The sequence below is a fragment of the Drosophila erecta genome, unplaced genomic scaffold, assembly GCF_003286155.1.
Source record: "Drosophila erecta strain 14021-0224.00,06,07 unplaced genomic scaffold, DereRS2 tig00000000-arrow-pilon, whole genome shotgun sequence".
NCBI classification, from domain to species: Eukaryota; Metazoa; Arthropoda; class Insecta; order Diptera; family Drosophilidae; genus Drosophila; species Drosophila erecta.
Window position 1 is genome coordinate 26,185,115 of NW_020825194.1, and position 20,992 is coordinate 26,206,106.

Sequence of the window (20,992 nt, forward strand, 5' to 3'; positions counted from 1 at the left end):
TCAATATACCCTCTGCAAGGGTTAATTATGTACACTAATAAAAGTGATGCTGTTTTCAAGAAATATATATATGCATAGTGCCGTAGCTAAATAAAGGAATCTTTATAATTAATGAATTTGAGCTTCTAAATCATTTTGCAGTCCATAATTATAAAAATATTAGCAAAGAAAAATTCTTGACAGGTATTCCTGACATTCTTGACCAAAAATATATGCACTTACCCTGGAAATTAAGCAAAATCCTTCAAAGAACTTGGCTACTTCTCTTACATTTTGGTAAACCTTTTATAATTCAATGTAGGCTAAAATTGGAAAGTAGCGATATAAACATCATTTAATGATTGTGTTAATTAATAACAGGGAAAGTTTATAAATAATTTTTTTGATTCTGAAGTTTGTCTATTGGCCTATATTTCAAATGCTGAAATTAATACACCACGTTATAGTTATAAATTAAATTAACAATTCAGAGTTCAAAGATTTAAAACAAGTGGAAATATTCACATGATCAGGACATGGGACCCTTTTTTTTTTTGTATTTCACTAAAAGTATTGCATCCTTTGCAGTGGTTATTTTCATAAGCATGGTAATGATTCTAAATCGATTAGCACGTCAAATGCATTTCATTTTTATCTTAGTCTTGCCTTTTCTTACTCGTGTTTGTTCAATTTTAGGCAAATAAAGAAGAGGGCGAAAAATTTACTTATAACGAAGTGGAATTTTATATTAATTTAGGGTAGAAACCCAAAATTGTAACTTAAGCAGAATATGAATGATTTGTTCTTAAAATATTTCATATTACTAATAGCTCACCACACAATATCTGAAAAATTAATTAATGGTATCTCTCGTACCTTATTTGGGTGTTGAGCCTAAGCCTGCCTTACAGTAATAGTAAGAATGTAAGAAAGATCCTGCAATTTTTATTCGTTACTAATATTTTCTCAACAGTTACAACCCCTAAGGTCATTTAATAAAAACATAGTTTTAGTAATGAAATTCAATAATTAAATGGTATCCAATAGAAATTTTATTATTGTTTCCTCACATTAGTATTTTTCTTTTGTATTCAAAAACGCTCTACTGTTATTTTCATTTTGGCTGATGCTTGTGGGTGTTATAGACCTTGGGATTGCTATGGAAATTGTGGAAGACTGTGTTGTGGATGTGGTCGATGACTCAGTTGTGTTTGTTGAAGACATGGGAATCGCCGGTGTCGTTGTTGAAAACTGAGTTGCGATTGCAGTAGACGACGGAATTGCTGTGGATGTAGTCGATGATTTAGTTGTGGTTGTCGTAGAGGTTGGAATTGCTGTTGATGTTGTTAAAGACTTGCTGTAGACGTTGGAATTGCCGTTGACGTTGTTGGTGACTGTGTTGTGGTTGTCGTCGACGTTGGAATTTCTGTGGAAGTTGTGGGAGACTGTGTTGTGGTTGTCGTCGACGTTGGAATTTCTGTGGAAGTTGTGGGAGACTGTGTTGTGGATGTTGTAGTAGTTGGAATTGCCGTTGAAGTTGTTGGAGACTGTGTTGTGGTTGTTGTAGACGACGGAATTGCTGTGGATGTTGTCGATGACTCCGCAGTGGTTGTTGTAAATGTTGGAATTGCCGTTGAAGTTGTTGGAGACTGTGTTGTGCTTGCTGTAGACGTTGGAATTGCCGTTGAAGTTGTTGGAGACTGTGTTGTAGTTGTCGTCGACGTTGGAATTGCTGTGGAAGTTGTGGGAGACTGTGTTATGGGTGTTGTAGTCGTTGGAGTTGCCGTTGAAGTTGTTGGAGTCTGCGTGGCGGTTGTTGTAGACGACGGAATTGCTGTGGATGTCGTCGATGACTCCGAAGTGGTTGTTGTAGATGTTGGTATTGCTGTTGATGTTGTTAAAGACTGTGTTGTGCTTGCTGTAGACGTTGGAATTGCCGTTGAAGTTGTTGGAGACTGTGTTGTGGTTGTCGTCGACGTTGGAATTGCTGTGGAAGTTGCGGGAGACTGTGTTGTGGGTGTTGTAGTCGTTGGAATTGCCGTTGAAGTTGTTGGAGTCTGCGTTGCGGTTGTTGTAGAGGACGGAATTGCTGTGGATGTTGTCGATGACTCCGGAGTGTTTGTTGTAAATGTTGGTATTGCTGTTGATGTTGTTAAAGACTGTGTTGTGCTTGCTGTAGACGTTGGAATTGCCGTTGAAGTTGTTGGAGACTGTGTTGTGGTTGTCGTCGACGTTGGAATCGCTGTGGAAGTTGTAGGAGACTGTGTTGTGGATGTTGCAGCCGTTGGAATTGCCGTTGAAGTTGTTGGAGTCTGCGTGGCGGTTGTTGTAGATGACGGAATTGCTGTGGATGTTGTCGATGACTCCGCAGTGGTTGTTGTAGATGTTGGTATTGCTGTTGATGTTGTTAAAGACTGTGTTGTGCTTGCTGTAGACGTTGGAATTGCTGTTGATGTTGTTGAAGACTGTGTTGTAGTTGTCGTCGACGTTGGAATTGCTGTGGAAGTTGTGGGAGACTGTGTTGTGGGTGTTGTAGTCGTTGGAATTGCCGTTGAAGTTGTTGGAGTCTGCGTGGCGGTTGTTGTAGACGACGGAATTGCTGTGGATGTCGTCGATGACTCCGCAGTGGTTGTTGTAGATGTTGGTATTGCTGTTGATGTTGTTAAAGACTGTGTTGTGCTTGCTGTAGACGTTGGAATTGCCGTTGAAGTTGTTGGAGACTGTGTTGTAGTTGTCGTCGACGTTGGAATTGCTGTGGAAGTTGTGGGAGACTGTGTTATGGGTGTTGTAGTCGTTGGAATTGCCGTTGAAGTTGTTGGAGTCTGCGTGGCGGTTGTTGTAGACGACGGAATTGCTGTGGATGTCGTCGATGACTCCGCAGTGGTTGTTGTAGATGTTGGTATTGCTGTTGATGTTGTTAAAGACTGTGTTGTGCTTGCTGTAGACGTTGGAATTGCCGTTAAAGTTGTTGGAGACTGTGTTGTGGTTGTCGTCGACGTTGGAATCGCTGTGGAAGTTGTGGGAGACTGTGTTGTGGGTGTTGCAGTCGTTGGAATTGCCGTTGAAGTTGTTGGAGTCTGCGTTGCGGTTGTTGTAGACGACGGAATTGCTGTGGATGTCGTCGATGACTCCGCAGTGGTTGTTGTAGATGTTGGTATTGCTGTTGATGTTGTTAAAGACTGTGTTGTGCTTGCTGTAGACGTTGGAATTGCCGTTGAAGTTGTTGGAGAATGTGTTGTGGTTGTCGTCGACGTTGGAATCGCTGTGGAAGTTGTGGGAGACTGTGTTGTGGGTGTTGCAGTCGTTGGAATTGCCGTTGAAGTTGTTGGAGTCTGCGTGGCGGTTGTTGTAGACGACGGAATTGCTGTGGATGTCGTCGATGACTCCGCAGTGGTTGTTGTAGATGTTGGTATTGCTGTTGATGTTGTTAAAGACTGTGTTGTGCTTTCTGTAGACGTTGGAATTGCTGTTGATGTTATTGGAAACTTTGTCGTGGTTATTGGGATCGCAGTGGATGTGGGCGTCTCAGTTGATGTTGGTATTGCAGTAGATGTAGGTACCGTTGATGCTGGATCCGAAGATACGGTTGTTGGGGGCCTTGTAGACGTTTTCCTTTTTCTCCACTTTTTCCGAAACCTCTTCAGAGCGATGTCGGTAGGAGGCTTATCATAATCTTGGAAAATTCTATCCTTGAGTACGTTCTCACTCAAAAATTTATTAATGTTTGCTGCTCTTTGCTCTTTCAATTCAACAATCGGGAGCCTATTATTATTATAAATTGGCTGATTACCATAGTTTAGTTTGATGGGAATGGGCAATTCCGACCGGAATATTTCATTCTCTGATAGTTGGCTTTTAGCACCAACTATCTGTGGCTTTAATACGTGATCAGTCTCCGCCGTACAAAAATGTACTTTAAATATGCAGACTATTATTGCACTTGCTATACAAATAGAATTTTTATTATTTACAAACAAGAAAATATATTCCTATACGTACCATAACAAATCGACGTCATGGTGATGCCAAGACAACTGAAGTTCCCTTCCTAAATTTCTCGTTTTATATGGGCAAACTTGTTCGAATTGGAAAGTTGGTCAATGGACTCTGTTTCTAATAATTCTGCTAATTGATAGACATATGGAATGTTAGCAAAGTTTTTATATACGTTACTCGTAGAGTAATAGGGTATACTAGATTTGTTGAAAAGTATGTAACAGGTAGAAGGAAGCGATTCCGATCATAATATATAAAGTATATATATTCATGATCAGGATCAGCAGTCGATTTGATCTGGCCATGTCCGTCCATATGAACTAGATCTCCGGAACTATAAAACCTAGAAAGTTAAGATTAGGCATGCAGGGACATAGACCCATCGCAAGTTTGTTACATGATGTTGCCACGCCCTCTCTAACGCCCACAAACCGTCCAGAACTGCCACGCCGACACTTTTGAAAAATGTTGTGATATTTTTTCTATTTTTTTATATATTGTAAATTTCTATAAATTTGCCAAAATACTTTTTGCCCCGCCCACTCTAACGCCCACCAACCGCACAGCTCTTTTTTTGTTTTTGCATTTAATTATTTTTTTTCCCTGATATCCCAGAAAATGTTGAAATTTCTAGCTGTGTAACGGGTATCTGATAGTCGTGAAATTCGACTATAGCATTCTCTCTTGTTTTTTTTTAGAAAGGAAGACTTTGAGTATATATGTGGGTATTAAATCTCAACTTCTAAAGTTTTTAAATACATTAATTTTTAACGGCTAGCAAAGGTGCCTATAAAATTATAACAATTATAACTTGTAAATTCTTTTGATCAGCCGAGACGATTTCGTCATGTCCGTTAGTCTCTTTGCCTGTGTCTATGTCTCTGTAATCTGCATGCTTAATCACAACTTTCTTAGGAATCAGATCTTGACGTTCATACGGACGGACAGACAGACTGACAGAAGGACGGATAGACGGACATAACCAAGTCGACGCAAGTGATCCTGATCAAGAATATGTATACTTTATAAGGCCGGAAACGCTTCCTCCTGCCTTTTACATATTTTTTTAACGAATTTAGTATACACTTTTAGTGTTTGCGATCTATGGATGTTTTTCAAAATTTTGGTCGAAAACATTTTTTTTTCGGCTTGTGAGTTCCCAAACTATTTTTGGAACGTCGATAGGAATTGACTAAACAAATAATATAATAAAATCAAAACGCTTTTTAAATTTGTGGGCGAAAGAGTCTTATTAGGCGTCCCCAGTGAATATCATTTAACTATATACATATGTACGCAATTTATAAGATTGGAAACATCTTTGTAACTGTTACATATAGTGCTTTTCACAGAATCTAGTGACGGGTACAAAATAGACTAACGCATTTGCAGTTTTAAGATAATTACACATTAAAACTAAAACAAGTCTACTGTATGCTATTGTATTGTTTCATAAAGTACAATAAATTAATAAATTAAGGCAATGCAACTGTCGGTTTCTTTCTAAAATTATTAGATTTGGTTTGCTGATTGATCCACGTTCAAGGACCTAGCATATCCTCCGTAGCCAAAGCCACTGGCAGTTCCACCACCACCGCCACCTGCGGCAAAGTGGGGACTGTGTGAATGACCTCCATCCTCGTGAGTAACCGAATGCGAGTGGCTGGAGGTGTAAATTGGCTTAGCCACAATCTCGTATGTGGTGGACTTTCCCCCGCCACCGGCCAAGCTCTTAAGACCCAGGACTCCAGACAGGGTCAAGGCCATTAAAGCTGTCATCAGAGCCTTTCCGGCCATCAGAGCGATGGCTCCGAGGCCCATGGCCATAAGCATTCCCTTCATCATGACTCCGGCCGCCACCAGGGCCTCCAAGCCTCCTTTCTTGCCGAACTTGTGCTTGCGACCTTCTACAAGGGAATTGTCATCCAGCAGGCGAAATCGGAGGATGCGCGTTCTCAGAAGGTTTTCCAGTTTGGCCACTATATAGCCATTCAAGCGGGTGCTCGGGTCACTGGGATAGCTGCGAGCCACTTCTGTTTATAAATAGAAATTGATATTTTATGGTAACCATAGTTTATTTAGTGATTAAAGTATTTCTTTTATCATGATAAATAGAAATACAATGAAAATTAGGCGCAAGAAAGCCTATAAAGCAGAACGTACCTGCCATGAGCTCCGATGTCTTGAGTTCGGTGGCATTCTCATCCTTGACCACACTGATGCCAGGCAAAACGTTTAGTTCCTCCTGTTCGGCGAGCTTTTCCATGATCTTGACGAACTCGATCTTAAGGCACATCCAACTGAACGCAGATGATTCACAGCCACTGGAAAGACTGTCTGCCCTTTGGGGTTTTCTAATGGTTTCCGGAGAAATCGCCGGTATTTCGGTGGGCTGGACACTGGCAGCCGTGACGTATTTGCACATGAAGGCGAATAGGGCCAGGTAAAAAAGGTATTCCAGGGTCTTGGTCAGCAACATCTTCGCTATCTACTGGCTATCTAATGGGGACTGTTCGAGAGACTGCATCATCTCGATTTGAAGGCCTTTGCTTTTATACCCAATGCCACCGTTTCCATTCCCATTTCCCTTTCACCAAACCGTACTCCGTCCGCACTGGGCCCTTGTGCTTTTCTAATTACCCAAACGATTTGTGGTCGAAATTCTTCCCAGCGTCAGTCAGCTGCGTCCAACTGGGCGGCACTTTCGCTTTCCTCTGCGGCAGCGGTGGCGTCAGTCTTGCGAAACGGTCGGCTAATTCTGTCACCAAAAGTTCCAGCCCATGAATTCCCCAAGAGTCGGAGAAGAAAACTCTCCCAGACTCGGGAATTCAGGTAATTACAAGTGTCTGATAAACGTCGCGTGCCTCGGACCTTCATAAATTAAGACCTCGCATTTTGCCTGCCCAACTGGGACTAACTAACAATTCATAGTTAATTATTACTTCATTTTCATTTGTGTCTTGCCCAGCGTCGTTTTGCTACTTTCTTTGCGCGTATTGCCTATGAAGAAATTTATCTTTCCACCCGAGAATGACCTGTTTAATATTCAGATTACATGCAGTGCTAATGACCAATTTGTTGGTCGACTTTTGATTTCCGCTGTTTGCCTAGCAGATATTTCATTTCCCTATCTGAATTATAGGGGGTGTTTGGAACAAAGTAATCGGTAATAATATGGGTTTTTATATATCCCTAAGGATATCCTCTATACATTTAGCTTGGCATGAACACCAGTTTTATGCTTCTACAATATTTACAATATATAAATAATAGTTTTATTGAAAAGATAAGTCAAATTAGTTCTGGCATAGTAACGTGAATTTAAATACATATTAATGTGAAGTATGTGGTAATCTTTTCGGTACTTTTAATTTTTCCTATGGAGCTGATACTGCCGTACTCTTGATCGTTGTAGATGGGGTCCACTTGCTCCTGAATTTTTCTCCAAATCTTTCGAAAAATTTGCCTCCATTGTTATCGAAAGGCGGGAATCGGAGCTGTCCAACATTTTCCGCTTCCTCCACCACCGGGGCAGCTTCGATTGGCTGCTGGGTGTTCACGGCATTATTTTGTGTTGTGAGGGTCTTCCTATCATCCTCGACAGGAAGTGCCCAGGCCAAGGACACCAGCAGGCCCACAATGAGGGCGAACTTAATCTGACAGCCAATGAGTTTGTTACTTAGGGCGTTCATATCGATTCTGTTGACTTTTGGTCAGCGCGAGTGCTGTTTTTATACCAACGACAAGTGGGACACTTGATTAAAAATCAATTAGGAAGTTGACGCAAAGAAAGCCGCGGGCCCAAGCTCAGCTTTGCTAATAAAATTAAGCGAAAATATGTCTTCAATGGATTTGTTTTAGCAAGTCGTTCAAGGAAAGTGTTTAAATAGAAGCAAGAGAAACAAGAGAAATAATTTCCATTTCCAGGTTGGTGCTTACACTTTTCCCAGTGACTTTTCTAGAAATGCCTCTGACACTCAACAAGGAAATTATATACATCATTCCCTTTTTAAAAATATACTTGTACACTCCCAAGTTTTCCGACTTGGGTAACGCGTTTAAAGAGTGTTTGGTTTTGCATTTGATGAATCATTTTTATTCAATTGCTTTAAGTTATCTGAATAAATACTTAGTAAGTAAGCTCTTTAGCAGGCATAATCTTCGTTGCTTTCGATGAACCTGAGTGACATGTACGACCGCCAAGAGACATGGATTGGGAAAGTGCAATAAATATGGTGCAATCAATCATTGATTGACCGTTGTATCCGTAAGCATTGTCATTTGGGCGAGCCAAGGGTCGAGGGACCGTTTCAATAGTTCTCTTTTTTTGTGATTTTTTTGGTATGTCGCAGCTAACTAACTAAATGTAACTAAATAATTATTGACTACGAATTAGACCATTCTTCAGGAAGTCTTAAAGGGATAGGTTGTGAAAATGGGGGTGAAGTGGGGGAAGTTGAAGAAGGGAGGCGCTTTGGTTGGGTAGGATATAGGAGGTGAAAGATTCAGGCTAGTACGAAGTGCGATGGATGGATCGGTGGGTGTTTCCGGCTTAGAAGGGCTGGGCCAGGCCATAATGGTTGTAGGCCAGATCGGCGGCTCCTGCCTGACCATTGCGACTCCAGTCGGAGTGGACGATGTCGGCGTTCAGCGGGCTGCCGGTGATGTAGGCAGTGGTGATGTGTTCCTTCTTCTTGGCCAGCAGATCCTTGAAGAAAGTGGCACCTGTGCGGAAGATTCGGGTTAAAAGTGCTATTCCTGAGATCACTGGTCGCAAACTCACCAGCCAGGATGAGAGCCAGGAAGGAGATGGCCAAAGCCTTCAGCGAGATGAACTTGATGATGGTGAACATAATCTTGACAACAACGGCCTTCTTCAGCTTCAGGGCCAAAAGAAGGGGCAGCAGCATCTTCTTCATGCGCTTGCTGCGGGACTCTGTTTTTTCCGGGCGGGGGAAAGTAAAGCGAAAGTGGTTTTAGCAATTTTAGCAATGTTCCTAAAAGTATTCAACGCCTGGCAGAGAAGAGAAAGCTTTCACTTCGCTACTTGTCAGCGCAGCTGAGTATGCTAGTAGTTTTGCTTTTGGCAGTTGGCTTTGGGCACAGCAGAGTGGACCTTAGTACTCTTAGTCTTTTTAAGTGGAATTTGAAGTGTTCGTTGACCGTAAAAAACAAGAACGACTTAAGCGCCAGGATTGCTTACTAAAGTTAATCACTCATGCGCATGTTTGCATCCGTTTTGGTAGTAATTAATAAAAAAATTAACTAAAAAAAAAACTAATACAGATTAATTTAAATTATTTGTCTATCAGCGCACGTATTTAATACCATTCTATCGATTTAAGAGTCTAAAATGTTGGCTTCATATTAAATCTCTAAGTTATTCAACGCAATATGTTTCCCCTTAATTAAACTAATAGTCTTATATATTTTTCGAGAAAGCCAAGATCACTCACCATCCACGGCGCGTCCGGTGTACTCGTTCTCGGCGTTCTCCTCCTGCTCATCGCCGGAGAAGGAGAGGTTCAGCTCGTGGGTCTCCAGGTAGCGCTCGGCGCGATCCTCGAAGGACTCGACGGCCTTGGATGCACCGAAGCTACGGCCCGCCTCCGAGCGGTCGATCCTTAGACCGCCGAACAGCGCGACGGACTCCTCACCGTCCAGGCGGTTCAGCATGCTGACCAGGTCCCGCTCGGTGTTGTCCTGGGAGGGAAGGGCCATGGAGCCGCACACAAGGCTGGCCAGCAGCACTACACATACGAATTTCGCGCACATTTTGATTAGCACTTGGGTTGTGTTGACTTTGAGTGGGTTATAATCCTTGGGACGGCTGCCTGGAGCTGGTGAGTGCTGCCGATGTGAATGGGAATCGCTTTGTGATTAATTGAATGCACTGCCCCCGCGTTTTATACCATTTCGATTCGACGTCGATTGACCAATTTTGTGGCTAGAAATCGCGTGGCAGGCCAAAAACCAAAACGCACCGCTCGCCACTGCAACAACAATAACAATGCCGAACGGCAATACCAAAAATCCAAATACAATTTATGCATAGCATATGCGTATACTACCTGGCCGGCAGTTTCTTGACCATATTTCCACGCACGTCGCGATGTCAACGAAAGGGAAGTGGCCAGTGGCCAGTGGCCAGTGGTCAGTGGTCGGCCGGCTGAATATTATTTTTGTATATACCATACATATATTTTATATAAGCAAGTGGCCCGATTTCGGGCGCTCCGCCGTTATCCGTATCCTAATTGGCATTCAATGGAGTCGCCGAGGCTACGTGCTCGAACTGCCTGTGCCAGATTCTTGGACGGTTGTTCCTCTCCATTAGCTCCACTAGGGCTCGCGGAGGAGCGGAGATTATAGCAGTGGATCTGCGAGACCCACCCGTATTTGGTATGCCCCGCCGGTGGTGACTTAATGCACAATTTGGCCCAGTTAGTTACTCCGGCGCTTTCAACGCTTTCGATTTCATTCTCCCTTTGTCAAGTGGCGTTCGTGTCTTGTTTTCTATTTCAATTGCTTCTAAATCTGCCTGTGAAAGAAAGCTGAATCGTAGCACATCGCCGCATATATCTCTTTTCAATCGCAAAGTGACACTTTTATGAGCATAAGTAGAAAGTTTCTGTCGAACAATTAACATGCCGAGCGGCCGCCACATGGCCACTAGAAACTCTAATTATGAGCAGGCCAAAAACTTGCCAAAAACTAAATGCCCAGCTTATCAGTTCTTTTTCTCAACGTTTTTCTGTATTCTTTTGGTTTTTTTTGGTTTTTTGGTTCAGCAACAGAACCTGCCACAAGTTTTAATTGCCAGTCGCAAACTTGTTGCCGCCCGCCCAGTGAGCAAAGTTCCACATATTTGTTTTGGGGTCTGTCAGCATTTCAATTAAGCCCTGGGAAACTGGGAAAGTCACTGGCCACAGGTAGGCACTACCACGTGTGTGGATTTGCGGATTATATTTTTTTCGGGTGCAATACTCTTGGTTTTATTCAAACATTCGACATTCGACTGGACTTGCGGGTGCTGCGTACGTGGTGTGTCAATAAATTAGTTAATTACATTTCGAATAAATTACTACTGGCTAAAGGTTTCAAAATGAAGGCACATCTGTTGGAGCTTCTAGCTTCCAGTCACTTCTACTGCTGCTGCTGGCCGGCGTAGGCCAACTGCTGGGCATCGGACCCATCCTCGCTGATGCTGCGGGCATAGGGGTAGGACGAGGAGGCTCCCGAGCTCCATCCGGCGCTGGCGGGTGCGGACCAGGCGTTCGAGTTGTAGGCTCCGGCGTAGGAGTTTCCGCCAAACTTGTTGCCGAATCCGCCCAGCAGGCGGGAGCCGCCGACCAAGATGGCCAGGAAGAAGGCCAGCTTGGCCACGATCACGGCCTTGAAGGTCAGCAGGGCCAGGAAACCGAGCACCAGGGGAATGACGGCAAACAGCTTGGCGCCAATGGCCAGAGCCACGGGTCCCAGCATCTTCTTGATCTTGCCACGGCCTGTGATTTGATGTTAGTTAACTATGTTATGTATTGTATTCCAGCTGAAAACCCACCTTCATCGAGGGCACGGGCCACCTGCTGGGTGGTCTCAGCGGGCAGCTTGAACTCCAGGTTGTGGGTGCTCAGGAAATCGGCGGCGCTAGAGACGGCCAGATCCACTAGGCGACCAGTACGCTCATCGGCATTCTGGGGTAGCTCGGCATAGACATCCTGCTCGCTCAGCGACTTTCCAGTGCGGGAAACGGGGCTGGTGGGATCCCTGAAATGATATTGTAGTTCATAAATACATTTTCACATTTACCTAACCTTTATGGGAAATTATATCATGAGTGAATGGTTTATTATACCACTGTCATCATTTTTGGAATGGTTCGTAAAGTTTGCTATTTTTAGCATTATTTATGAAGTTTATTTGGCCTAGTAAAATATATATTGGCTTAAAACGTTAAGAAAAAAGGTATCAGAATATGCAGTATGTCATAACTTTTGTTTTGTCTAACTTTTGGAATAGCTCGAGACTTTTCTCGTAGATCTGCCAACCAAAAAGTCTGCCTGACATAATAACTAATTTCTCCGAATTTATTTTTAATTGTCCCTCCTATCTAAATAGCTTTCCTACAGATCTTGATTTCGTAATTTCTTTTTAAGTGGCTTTCCTAGTCAGCTTTGTGATGCAACCACTACCCTAACTAGCACGGATTGAAGACTTTATAGGGCACATCTGCATTCGGTTTCGTTTTCGGTTTCGGTTTTGGTTTCGGTTTGACTTTTGTTTCAAGAACCAGGCACTTTCACTGTACACAAGCACACACCTCTGGAAGGTGACTCCACTGGCCAGCTCGATGTTGTTGCTCCTGGCGGCGCGGTTGAGGGCGGTGATGCCCTTGACGGCCAGGCAGGTGGCCATGTCGTCGCTCTCCAGACAGGCGCCCAGATACCGGGCGGCGCGGCCCAGGGTATTGTCGCCCTCGACCCGGTTGTCTTGAACACTGGGCGCTGCGAAGGCGCAGCTGGCCGCCAAGAGGGTCACACAAGCGATGGCAAACACTTTCATTTTCGATCGATTGGTATTAGAACGCGGTTAATCCTTGCTAATATAGCTGGTTTATAGCCGGGGCTTCGATTCTGGAGATCGTGCTGCTGCTTCTCTGAGGGAGCGCTGAGATGAGTTTGATGTATGCGTCTCCGGACATCTAGCCTTATATATTGGGCCGCAGCTGCTCTGTCGACGCCGCAGTCGGTGCGCATTACAAAACAATTCAAAAGTAAATTAAAAAAGGCCCGGCGAGAGACAGCGGAAGTTATGGCCAAGACGCGAAAAGAGCGAGCTCCGAATTCGAGACAGGGCCCAAAAAGAGTCGCAGACGCAGCCGCATAAGTCTAGAGAACGGCGGGGAAACAAAGTCAACTTGTTTGTTAAGTGAACATGTTCATTTCGGGCTGCCTTTTTTTCTGCAGCGCCGCTCCGTCGACGTCGTTATCCGTCAACGTTGACGCCGTGGAGAGAGAAACTCGTACTTGGACTTGGTCTTGGTCTTGGTCTTGGTCTTGGTCTTGGCCATTGGCCAAAAAGGGGCGCCCTGGAGTAAGCAGTCGGCCTATTGGCTAAGGTCTGCACGGCGGCAAAATCTGGCTTACATAACCAGGGCGGTCCACGGTGTCACTTAAAACCGCATACCTTGCGTTGTGTCTCAGATTATTAGAAACTAATTTATATGTAGGTGGCCACAATTTAGAAAATGTATTATGCAATTATGAGAATTGGCGTTTAAGACTGAAAGGATTACTTGTTCCTTAAGACGAGGACATTATTTACCATGTTCATATAATTGATAACTTCCCAAATTAGGTCGATATAGCATGGCAAAGAATAAATCATGTTAAGGACTGTTCTTAAAAGTTATTAAACGTAAGTTAGTAAAGGTAATTAAATAACATTTAATTAAAATAGTATTTCAAAATCATTTTAGGCTGTATTTTGGCATCAGTACATCCCTTCAAACTGAATTATGATAAAATAAAAGGTTCAACTTTAATTAATGCATACATATTATATTATATTTTAAATATTATAACAAAGATAAAAACTTGTAGCTGCAAAATAATTAAGGAAAATTGTAAGACAACAAAGAGATATTTCTCATGAACATACAGGTAAAGTACAATTAAGCTTTAAGGGTCTGGAGACCAAAAATCACCCAGAAAGTGTTTATACAAAAAGGGAATGACTCTGCATTTTCCCCGGTGTAGGTGGTCCCAGCGTTTTGGGCTTTGGGCCTCCATGAACACGCCTTCAATGAAGCTGGGGCCCTGGTGTTTACCGGAGGTCTGAGCCCTCGGCTTCGCGCCTGCGCCCAGCTTTCCTCCGAGTCTCGCAGTGCCCAAGTCACATATTTGCTAATTTACTGACGCTTCTTAACCGATCCGGTTGCCGCATATTTCACGCAGCCCATTTATGAACGCAAAATGTGTTTTTCTCTTTCTCCGGCCTAAATGGGTCAGTCTTATTTGCCGTAGTTGCTTTTGTTATTGTTAGGATATGGTGAAATAGTGTTTAGCACTTCAATGATTGAACCTGACTGTGTGGCGAATGTGTCTATGGGGTAATAATTGAAAGTTAAGTGGGCTGTGTGGGTGGAGCAGGAGGTCAGTGAGCAGCTTTGCCGGCATTTATATAACAAGCCGAAAGGAATTTGCAGAGCAGTTTGATAAATATCTTGCATAGCTTTAGGGCAGGTGTTTTTTTATCTGTTGTATTATTGATGCGCTAAGGAGCTTATTTTTATTATTATTTTATACTGAGAATGCACAATTAACAAAGACAGAATGTGAAATGAGTATATTTACTCAAAACAATTAATAAGTATGGTTAAAAATAAATAACAGTTCTTAGAATTCAATTGTTCTTGCTATTTTCCGCTTTTCCGCTGACAAGGACAGTTTCATTTGCATTCCCTAGGGCATAAGAAATGGTATTAGCTCGATATCTATATCTCAAAAGCAACTTCCAATGAAAACCTAAATAAAGTGTGAGACCTTGGTAGAGTTTGAACGGTTGCCTTCTTTGGAATTCTGCAAGCAGCACGCAAATGTATTATATCTAAGACTTAATCTGCACTCAATTCGCCAACGATATAGTTTCTCTAGCGACCTGAGACATTTCTGCAGGTCCATCAAATGGCAGTGTGAATTTTATGATTCATCCATTCAGACAACCATCCATCGATGATTTTCCCAGTCACGTTCTGCTATCGCGGGCTGCATTGTGGCCATTTATGTTGCTAGCCGAGTTTCTCTGCCTCTCCGCCATTGCATCGTAAAATCTTGCGTTTCCGACAAAAGATCTCTATAAAATCGAAACAACTTCAATTTTTGGCAGCAACAAAATTTGTATTTTTATTATCCCGCAGCAGCTTATTAAAGGCAGTCCATTCAGCGGAGGGGAAAAAACGGCCTCACTCACTTTCATTTATATTACAACGAAATGCGACACTAAATGTGGCCTGCCCTCAATGTTGTTGCCGTGTTTTGTTGCTAGTGTTTTTCGGCCTTTCGGTTGTGGTCTTGCTTATTGTTATTGCCGGCTGATTGTTGCTCGACAAACCAGCCGCGGGCGTCGGCTTGTCACACGCTGCGTATGAGTGACGCGCCTTTATTTTCGGTTATTGTTTTAGCCGCGTAAAACGGCCAAAAGCAGTCCGAGAAAAAGAAAGTGTGCTAGGCATGCCTTATGGGGCATATTTTGTCCCATGATTCACTTGCTGCGTCAATTTGCATAGTTCCCCAGGTTCCGATTGCATTGCGGCATTTCATTCATGATGATGAAGATGATGCTAAACCACATGCCATTGGCTTGGCTCAGAGGCGATCCACTTTTTTGCCTTCATTCATTCATACGATTCGCGTCATCGTCATCGCTTTCGTGAGTGAAAGTTATGTAACTTTATCGTAAAACCAAAATTTTGCAATCTGCAGTGCTCACTGCTAAACCGGATGGTTCGGTGGATCGGCGGATAAACGCCTGGGGACCTCCAACGCCCATAACATGTCGGCTTTTATTACCCGCCTAACTGTCAAATCAAACAAAATTTCTAAATGCCAATCAAATAACAATTTCTCTTTTCTTCGATGCGGCTTTTTGGTTTCTGCCCCCAGAACTGTCACTGTTGCACATAAAAAAAATGTTTCATAATTCGCATGCTTACATTTTTAGGGAATACATCTTGTTGATGATAAACAAATTTGAATATAATTTACCATTTTGTTTATAGCAAGCCATATTGTTACAAACCAAAAATTTTATGTTAAGGTAAATTGCTTGAGACTTTATCTATCTGAAGTGGTATCTTAAGAATTTATGGAACACTTATGACCTAATGACCTAATTTTTGTTTGATTATAAGTAAATTTTTTAATTTTCTCAGTGTTAGAACTGTGTATTTTTAAATTGAAATCACAAAATACTAAATAAATAAACAAATAAATTGCATAATTTTATAATATATATAAAAATAATTGTATTTTTCTGAGATACAATTTCCAAAGGTTTTTTTTCCCGAAACCTTACCCCATTTAATGCGTTTCTGACAGCAACCTGTTGGGCATTTATTATTTACACAAAGTCAATTAGCTCCGTTTTATTTGTGCGCTTTTCGGTTTGCGATTTGCGATTTGCTGCTGGCCATCGCTCAATTAGCCGGCAACAAGTTGCCATAAATCGATAGCCGCTTTCCTCCCACTCGGCCATGTGGGTGTGGCAGACTGGCCATCTAGCTGTCCGTCGAGCTCTCTTTCGGCCCATGTGCGTTTGCTTTTCAAATTAGCCTGCTCGATTCGCGTCGAATTTCGAGGCTTTGCAGGCTCGTCTTTATATTTTTGGGCAGCGTACGTTCTACTGACCCATTTGCGTGCGTTTTCATCGAATATCAGCCAACGGAATGCCAGCGGCATTATTGGAATTCCGACGCAATGAGAGGGAAATAAATCTGCGGCGCGGGGAACATTACACTGAGCTTGTATTGGGTAAGAGATAGAAATTTATTTCGTTCGAGTCAATGCCAAAATGGCAAAATAGTTGGAATTGGCAGCCGCTAAACATTGAACATCAGCGCTGTACCCAATGATTTGATGGAATTTGAAATAGAAATAAATTGAAATAAACGGGAATATGCCAAGCAGGAAAACTGTAGTATATAAAAGGCTATCTATGGTCCTAGCAACCAACAAACTTGTATAAGAACTAACTGGGTTTGTTTTAATACCTTTTTACTTAGCCGCGTTGTGAAGGAGTGAGAGCTAATCACTCGGAATCTTTCCGTCTGTTTTAAAATATTCTCAGGTTAATTGTTTTTATAAATTGCCTTGACAAGTTGTTGATTGATGTTTACGCTTATTGATTTAATAAGCTGGGACAGCTTACTCTTGGTAACCAAGTTCAAGGAGTTCTTAAATTAAGGATGCTTTTGTATTTCCACCAAGCACAGCCACCCGAATTTCGTCATCCGCCGCAAACACATTATTTATTCCCATCTGCGAGCACAAAAGTATCCGAGCCACAACCAAATTATGTCTTTTTAAGCTTTTTGGGTTAACCGCCGAACTGCCATCAGGTGAAATTGATTTTCTTTTCATTTGCGCAAATATGAAATGTCAATATTGTGCGTAGTCGTTGCCGTCATTGTTGCTCGGCTGAGAAAGTGCAGCGCCAACATAAAGCGTTTTCCATGCATTGGGCGGATATATCCATTTACATATATAATATATATACATAGAGGTCTTTTTTTGTATCTGAAAGGTTTCTGTGGTTCGGCGCTAGTTATGCTATTTTCATTTAAAAAATTCATAGCCATTACCTGCGGGCACACTCCGGTTCAAAGCCAAAACAAATTCAATTCACTTTGCCACGAGAGCTAGGGCACTTGCCATTTTGGGAAGGCGACATTTAGATATATTATTTATACTCTTGTACGGGGTAGTCTGGCTCATCGCATGATTGGACATCTAAAAGAAATTTTATTTTTACTTATCAAGCATACAAAGTCGATTATATCCTTTATGAAGTTAAAGTAAAATTTGTGTTTCTGAGCTATTAAATGATTAGTTATAAAGAGCAACATTTTGTGCATGTTTATGACAAGAAGAAAGAAGTATATCTAACAAAACTTTGGTATAATAAATAAATAATATAAAGACACAAGGGCATTTTAAATCTCGGCCTCCCATACCTGCCATTATTTTCTGCTTTTTGCCTTCATATTTGCCCGTTGAAAAATATGACCAAGTGCGCCTGTGGGATCACTTTTAGTTCGGGCTCAGGCCTAAGTATCAGCGCTTTGTTTAACCCATCTGGCTGGGCCGAAAGAAAGTGAAATTGATGACACAAATGCGCAGACAACGAATACGAAGTGGTGTCTATGCTAAATGGCCTGGTTAAGTAATCTCGTGAGAGCCGCAAACATTGCGCAGCCAACGAAGCCGAGAATGTTGTTAATAGCCAAGGTGGAGATGCGATGACAAAGGCCGCCCGATGGCTTCCCTTCGCCTTCCCCTACGCCATCGCTTTTCCCTGGCTTAATTGACAAGCTCTCCGGTCTCAACTTCACTTTCAACGTCTCACTTAGAAAGAAAGATACGCCCTGTTGTTGATCGATCTGTGAGATACGCGACAGGCATCCGCATACCGGGTCGCGTATCTGCTGTCTTGTCTCTCATGTCTTCCAACTGCTGATGTATCTTTGGGCCGCCCCTGCCACACTTGCAATTGTCTATTTGCCTTTGGCGCCCTACAACTTTCACTTGGGGCGCGGAATCGGAGGCGCGATTTGCGTAGGCTGCTGACATCAATTCAGGCAACCACGACGCCTTTGTACGTAATTATTTTGGGGTCCTCTTCTTGGCTTAGCATTTATGGGCAGTTTCTGATAATAAATTCATCCTTTGAGAGCTTATTTTAAAAATGATCATGTGTGACAACAATTTTTTAACGCTTTCAGAATTTAGTTATCAGGTGCAATTAAACTGATTTGAAAGTAGGACTTAAATAATAATAATTTCTACTCCATTCTTTGGCTAAAGTAAAGCCTATCGTATTTAATATATCTTTGTGGTTTTAAGGAAAAGTGAGTAAAGCTTGCTTAGGTACATACTTTTATTTTTGGTAGATTTTTGTTTTAATAAAGTTAATAAGCAGAAGGAACCGCCTTCGACCCAATAAGGTATAAATATTCTTGCTCAGAGTCACTAGCCCTGGCGAATTATATCCGACCATCTGTTAGATACATGATATAATGGGAATTCGACGTAGCGTCATTTCTTGGTTTTCAATGAAGTTTAATTTTATTTAACATATATGCAACTGTATTGCCTTCTGTTCCTTCTTATATCGCATCTTCGTTAAATATTCCATGTGCTACCAATTTTTTAAGGCTTAAGTTGTCAACATATTATCTTTCACCAGAGAGTAAGTTTTCAACTGCACGAAGTCTTTAGGCCACCCAAGTTGAATGGTTGCTCTTTGTTGCACTGGCTGCAGCCCGATGATTGATTTGTGTCAACCTGTTTGTTGAATTTGGCTTTCGTCGTGCTCTTTACATAAGTCGCTCCCTCGATTGTCGGCGTTTATTGCAACAGGCAACAGGCGGAAGTTCCGCAGCCAAAACCAAGACATTGCTGGCTTGGCTCTGGTCACTGGTCACTGGTCGATGGTCGATGGTTTGGGTTTTGATGGGATTCGAGGGCTGGCCGACGGTGCGCATGCGCAATAAACCGTTTTGTGCATAACGGAACCGCAGTGCTGTTAATTTTTGCGCTGCGGGTACACGGCTGAATTCGTCAACGGCTCGGATACGTAACGTCGTCAAAGTCGGGCGAGTCATGTGCTAATTAATCGTTGATGAAGCTGGGAGTTACGTGGCCCTGTTTGTCTATTGGCCAACACTATGCCGGAAAACTGGTGTGTGTGGTAACGGTCAATACCATATGATTTCAAATTAACGCTACATTAACATTTGCTATTTACATTTATTCTTATGAACCAAAGGCTGCGGCTTAGCCTTTTCCTTGTGCAACATTTGAAAGGCATTGAGTTTTGCGATACTTTAAGTAAAATTAACTTTCCGTGCTCTCACTTTTCTTCTTCAAACTAACCTATAAAAATGGCTTATACAGGTTTTCAAAGCTGTGGTCTTTGGATACCAAAGGTATAAAGGGCTGTCGAATAGGCATCCAACTGCTTCCACTGGAGGATAAGTCACTGCCGGCTAATCCTTTAACGAGTGGAGCGTGAGAGTGAACTATCTCCAGGCGGTTGTGTGCCTGTCCTCCGGACAAAATCCATTTCAGAGCCAAAATACCGGATGTGACCAAGGCGATTTTGCCCATGACAAACGACGAGGTCGAAAGCGCCGTCAGCCATTTCAGGACCAAGGGTAGCAGAACGATTTTGGCAACGGCTACGGCGGCCAGAAGCGGATATACTATTTTCTTGAGCTTTTTTTGCTTTTTGTGCTTACCGCGACCTGCAATATAAAAAGCATATTAAAATCAAATAAAAATCATAGGTCGAATGTTAAAAAAAAAAAATAATAATGTAGGTTGAATGTTAAAAAGGAAAGAGATATTTTGCAATGGTGGGAATGTTTGTATAAGCCAGATAGGACTCCATGTGATCAACCTTTGTTCCCTTATAGGAAGGGTCTTGAAGATCAAAGATTAATATATAATTTTTTGAATTTTTTATTAAAAATATAGATTAACGTGTTTTTCCAGGGCACTTTAATGGTTCCATTTGGTAGGTCCTTAACTTTCCATATGACTTTAACTCACCTTCGGAGGACCACGTCTCCAGCATGTTGTTAACCGCCTCTGGGCTCAGATCGTCTCTGATCAGGCTGTGCAATTGTGTTTCGGCCATCGATAGCCACTGTCGCTCCACTCGCTGCCGCTCCTCGGTGGCAGCTTCATGCTCGGCGTCCTGCTCGACGGCGGCCACGATGGCACCACCCATCTGCACCACCGGCGGAAGGGTGTATGCTCCTCCGAAGGACACCAGCAGGAGCTGGAGAAGCACGGCGATTGAGATCGAAGTCCTGAACATGCTTACACCGCTGCACCGTTCTCAAACGACTGATCAAAAGTGGGCACCCACGGCAGACTACTGCTAATGGGGCACTCTCTTCGTTGCACTCCGCTGCATTTCGATTCAATTGGGTATCTGTATATTCTTGGCCAATTGATGGCCACTATGTACCGCTATCACCATTACACGGGAAGAAAGTCCTAAATTGATGCAAATTTCTATAATGTGGGCATATTTAATACTAAATATAATCCATCCGTATCTCGTGCCCAGCCCATAAAATAAGCATATAGTAATAGACAAAGTGTGATAAAAGGGGTACCTTTAAGTCTCTGCAATTATTCTTAAATTATTTAAGAGATCGCTGTTATTTATTATCCTTTATTATCCCAATGAAGATACATTTAGAGCTGCATAATTTATGATTCTGATT

At 42.4% G+C, this 20,992-nt stretch overlaps 5 protein-coding genes across 6 annotated transcripts; all 5 read right to left on the bottom strand.

Annotated features, from left to right (window-relative positions):
* Window positions 1–1,180: 1,180 nt before the first annotated feature.
* On the bottom strand, window positions 1,181–3,997 carry LOC113563758 (mucin-5AC). The gene is made up of 5 exons (XM_026976158.1): window positions 3,979–3,997; window positions 3,540–3,922; window positions 2,969–3,311; window positions 1,345–2,746; window positions 1,181–1,262 (listed from the first exon to the last, which is right to left on the bottom strand). The coding sequence occupies exons 1-5, from the start codon at window positions 3,995–3,997 to the stop codon at window positions 1,181–1,183; spliced, it is 2,229 nt and encodes a 742-aa protein (XP_026831959.1).
* A 1,220-nt stretch (window positions 3,998–5,217) lies between these two features.
* LOC6552823 lies at window positions 5,218–6,497 on the bottom strand. Its single transcript, XM_001979020.3, has 2 exons — window positions 6,139–6,497; window positions 5,218–6,008 (listed from the first exon to the last, which is right to left on the bottom strand). The coding sequence occupies exons 1-2, from the start codon at window positions 6,452–6,454 to the stop codon at window positions 5,488–5,490; spliced, it is 837 nt and encodes a 278-aa protein (XP_001979056.1). The 5' UTR covers window positions 6,455–6,497; the 3' UTR covers window positions 5,218–5,487.
* A 1,553-nt stretch (window positions 6,498–8,050) lies between these two features.
* On the bottom strand, window positions 8,051–9,861 carry LOC6552821. The gene is made up of 3 exons (XM_001979018.3): window positions 9,432–9,861; window positions 8,759–8,911; window positions 8,051–8,700 (listed from the first exon to the last, which is right to left on the bottom strand). Exons 1-3 carry the CDS (start codon window positions 9,748–9,750, stop codon window positions 8,528–8,530), a joined length of 645 nt encoding a protein of 214 aa, XP_001979054.1. The 5' UTR covers window positions 9,751–9,861; the 3' UTR covers window positions 8,051–8,527.
* Window positions 9,862–10,952: 1,091 nt separating this feature from the next.
* Window positions 10,953–12,681, bottom strand: LOC6552724. Its single transcript, XM_001979017.3, has 3 exons — window positions 12,296–12,681; window positions 11,537–11,742; window positions 10,953–11,480 (listed from the first exon to the last, which is right to left on the bottom strand). The coding sequence occupies exons 1-3, from the start codon at window positions 12,535–12,537 to the stop codon at window positions 11,122–11,124; spliced, it is 807 nt and encodes a 268-aa protein (XP_001979053.1). The 5' UTR covers window positions 12,538–12,681; the 3' UTR covers window positions 10,953–11,121.
* A 4,594-nt stretch (window positions 12,682–17,275) lies between these two features.
* LOC6552723 lies at window positions 17,276–20,737 on the bottom strand. Of its 2 annotated transcripts, XM_026975826.1 has the most exons (3): window positions 20,307–20,633; window positions 19,994–19,999; window positions 17,276–17,483 (listed from the first exon to the last, which is right to left on the bottom strand). In XM_026975826.1, exons 1-3 carry the CDS (start codon window positions 20,575–20,577, stop codon window positions 17,434–17,436), a joined length of 327 nt encoding a protein of 108 aa, XP_026831627.1. In that variant the 5' UTR covers window positions 20,578–20,633; the 3' UTR covers window positions 17,276–17,433. The 2 variants fall into 2 exon arrangements, with proteins under 2 accessions (XP_026831627.1, XP_001979052.1); XM_001979016.3 differs by lacking the exon at window positions 17,276–17,483 and having other exon boundaries at window positions 19,483–19,999; window positions 20,307–20,737.
* Window positions 20,738–20,992: the final 255 nt, after the last annotated feature.

Excerpts from the sequence above, each read along its gene's own strand:
- LOC113563758 (XM_026976158.1), bottom strand. Across the intron at positions 3,312-3,539 it reads CTTCGGATCCAGCATCAACG|ACTCCAACAACTTCAACGGC; the intron begins GTACCTACATCT and ends ACCGCCACGCAG. Across the intron at positions 1,263-1,344 it reads ACGTCAACGGCAATTCCAAC|CAATTCCGTCGTCTACTGCA; the intron begins GTCTACAGCAAG and ends CTACATCCACAG.
- LOC6552723 (XM_001979016.3), bottom strand. The coding sequence starts at position 20,577 with ATGTTCAGGACTTCGATCTCAATCGCCGTGCTTCTCCAGCTCCTGCTG. Across the intron at positions 20,000-20,306 it reads GGAGACGTGGTCCTCCGAAG|GTCGCGGTAAGCACAAAAAG; the intron begins GTGAGTTAAAGT and ends TTTATATTGCAG.
- LOC6552821 (XM_001979018.3), bottom strand. The coding sequence starts at position 9,750 with ATGTGCGCGAAATTCGTATGTGTAGTGCTGCTGGCCAGCCTTGTGTGC. Across the intron at positions 8,912-9,431 it reads CACCGGACGCGCCGTGGATG|AGTCCCGCAGCAAGCGCATG; the intron begins GTGAGTGATCTT and ends CGGAAAAAACAG. Across the intron at positions 8,701-8,758 it reads CCTGGCTCTCATCCTGGCTG|GTGCCACTTTCTTCAAGGAT; the intron begins GTGAGTTTGCGA and ends TCTTCCGCACAG.
- LOC6552823 (XM_001979020.3), bottom strand. The coding sequence starts at position 6,454 with ATGTTGCTGACCAAGACCCTGGAATACCTTTTTTACCTGGCCCTATTC. Across the intron at positions 6,009-6,138 it reads GACATCGGAGCTCATGGCAG|AAGTGGCTCGCAGCTATCCC; the intron begins GTACGTTCTGCT and ends ATTTATAAACAG.
- LOC6552724 (XM_001979017.3), bottom strand. The coding sequence starts at position 12,537 with ATGAAAGTGTTTGCCATCGCTTGTGTGACCCTCTTGGCGGCCAGCTGC. Across the intron at positions 11,743-12,295 it reads AGTGGAGTCACCTTCCAGAG|GGATCCCACCAGCCCCGTTT; the intron begins GTGTGTGCTTGT and ends ATATCATTTCAG. Across the intron at positions 11,481-11,536 it reads GGCCCGTGCCCTCGATGAAG|GCCGTGGCAAGATCAAGAAG; the intron begins GTGGGTTTTCAG and ends ATCAAATCACAG.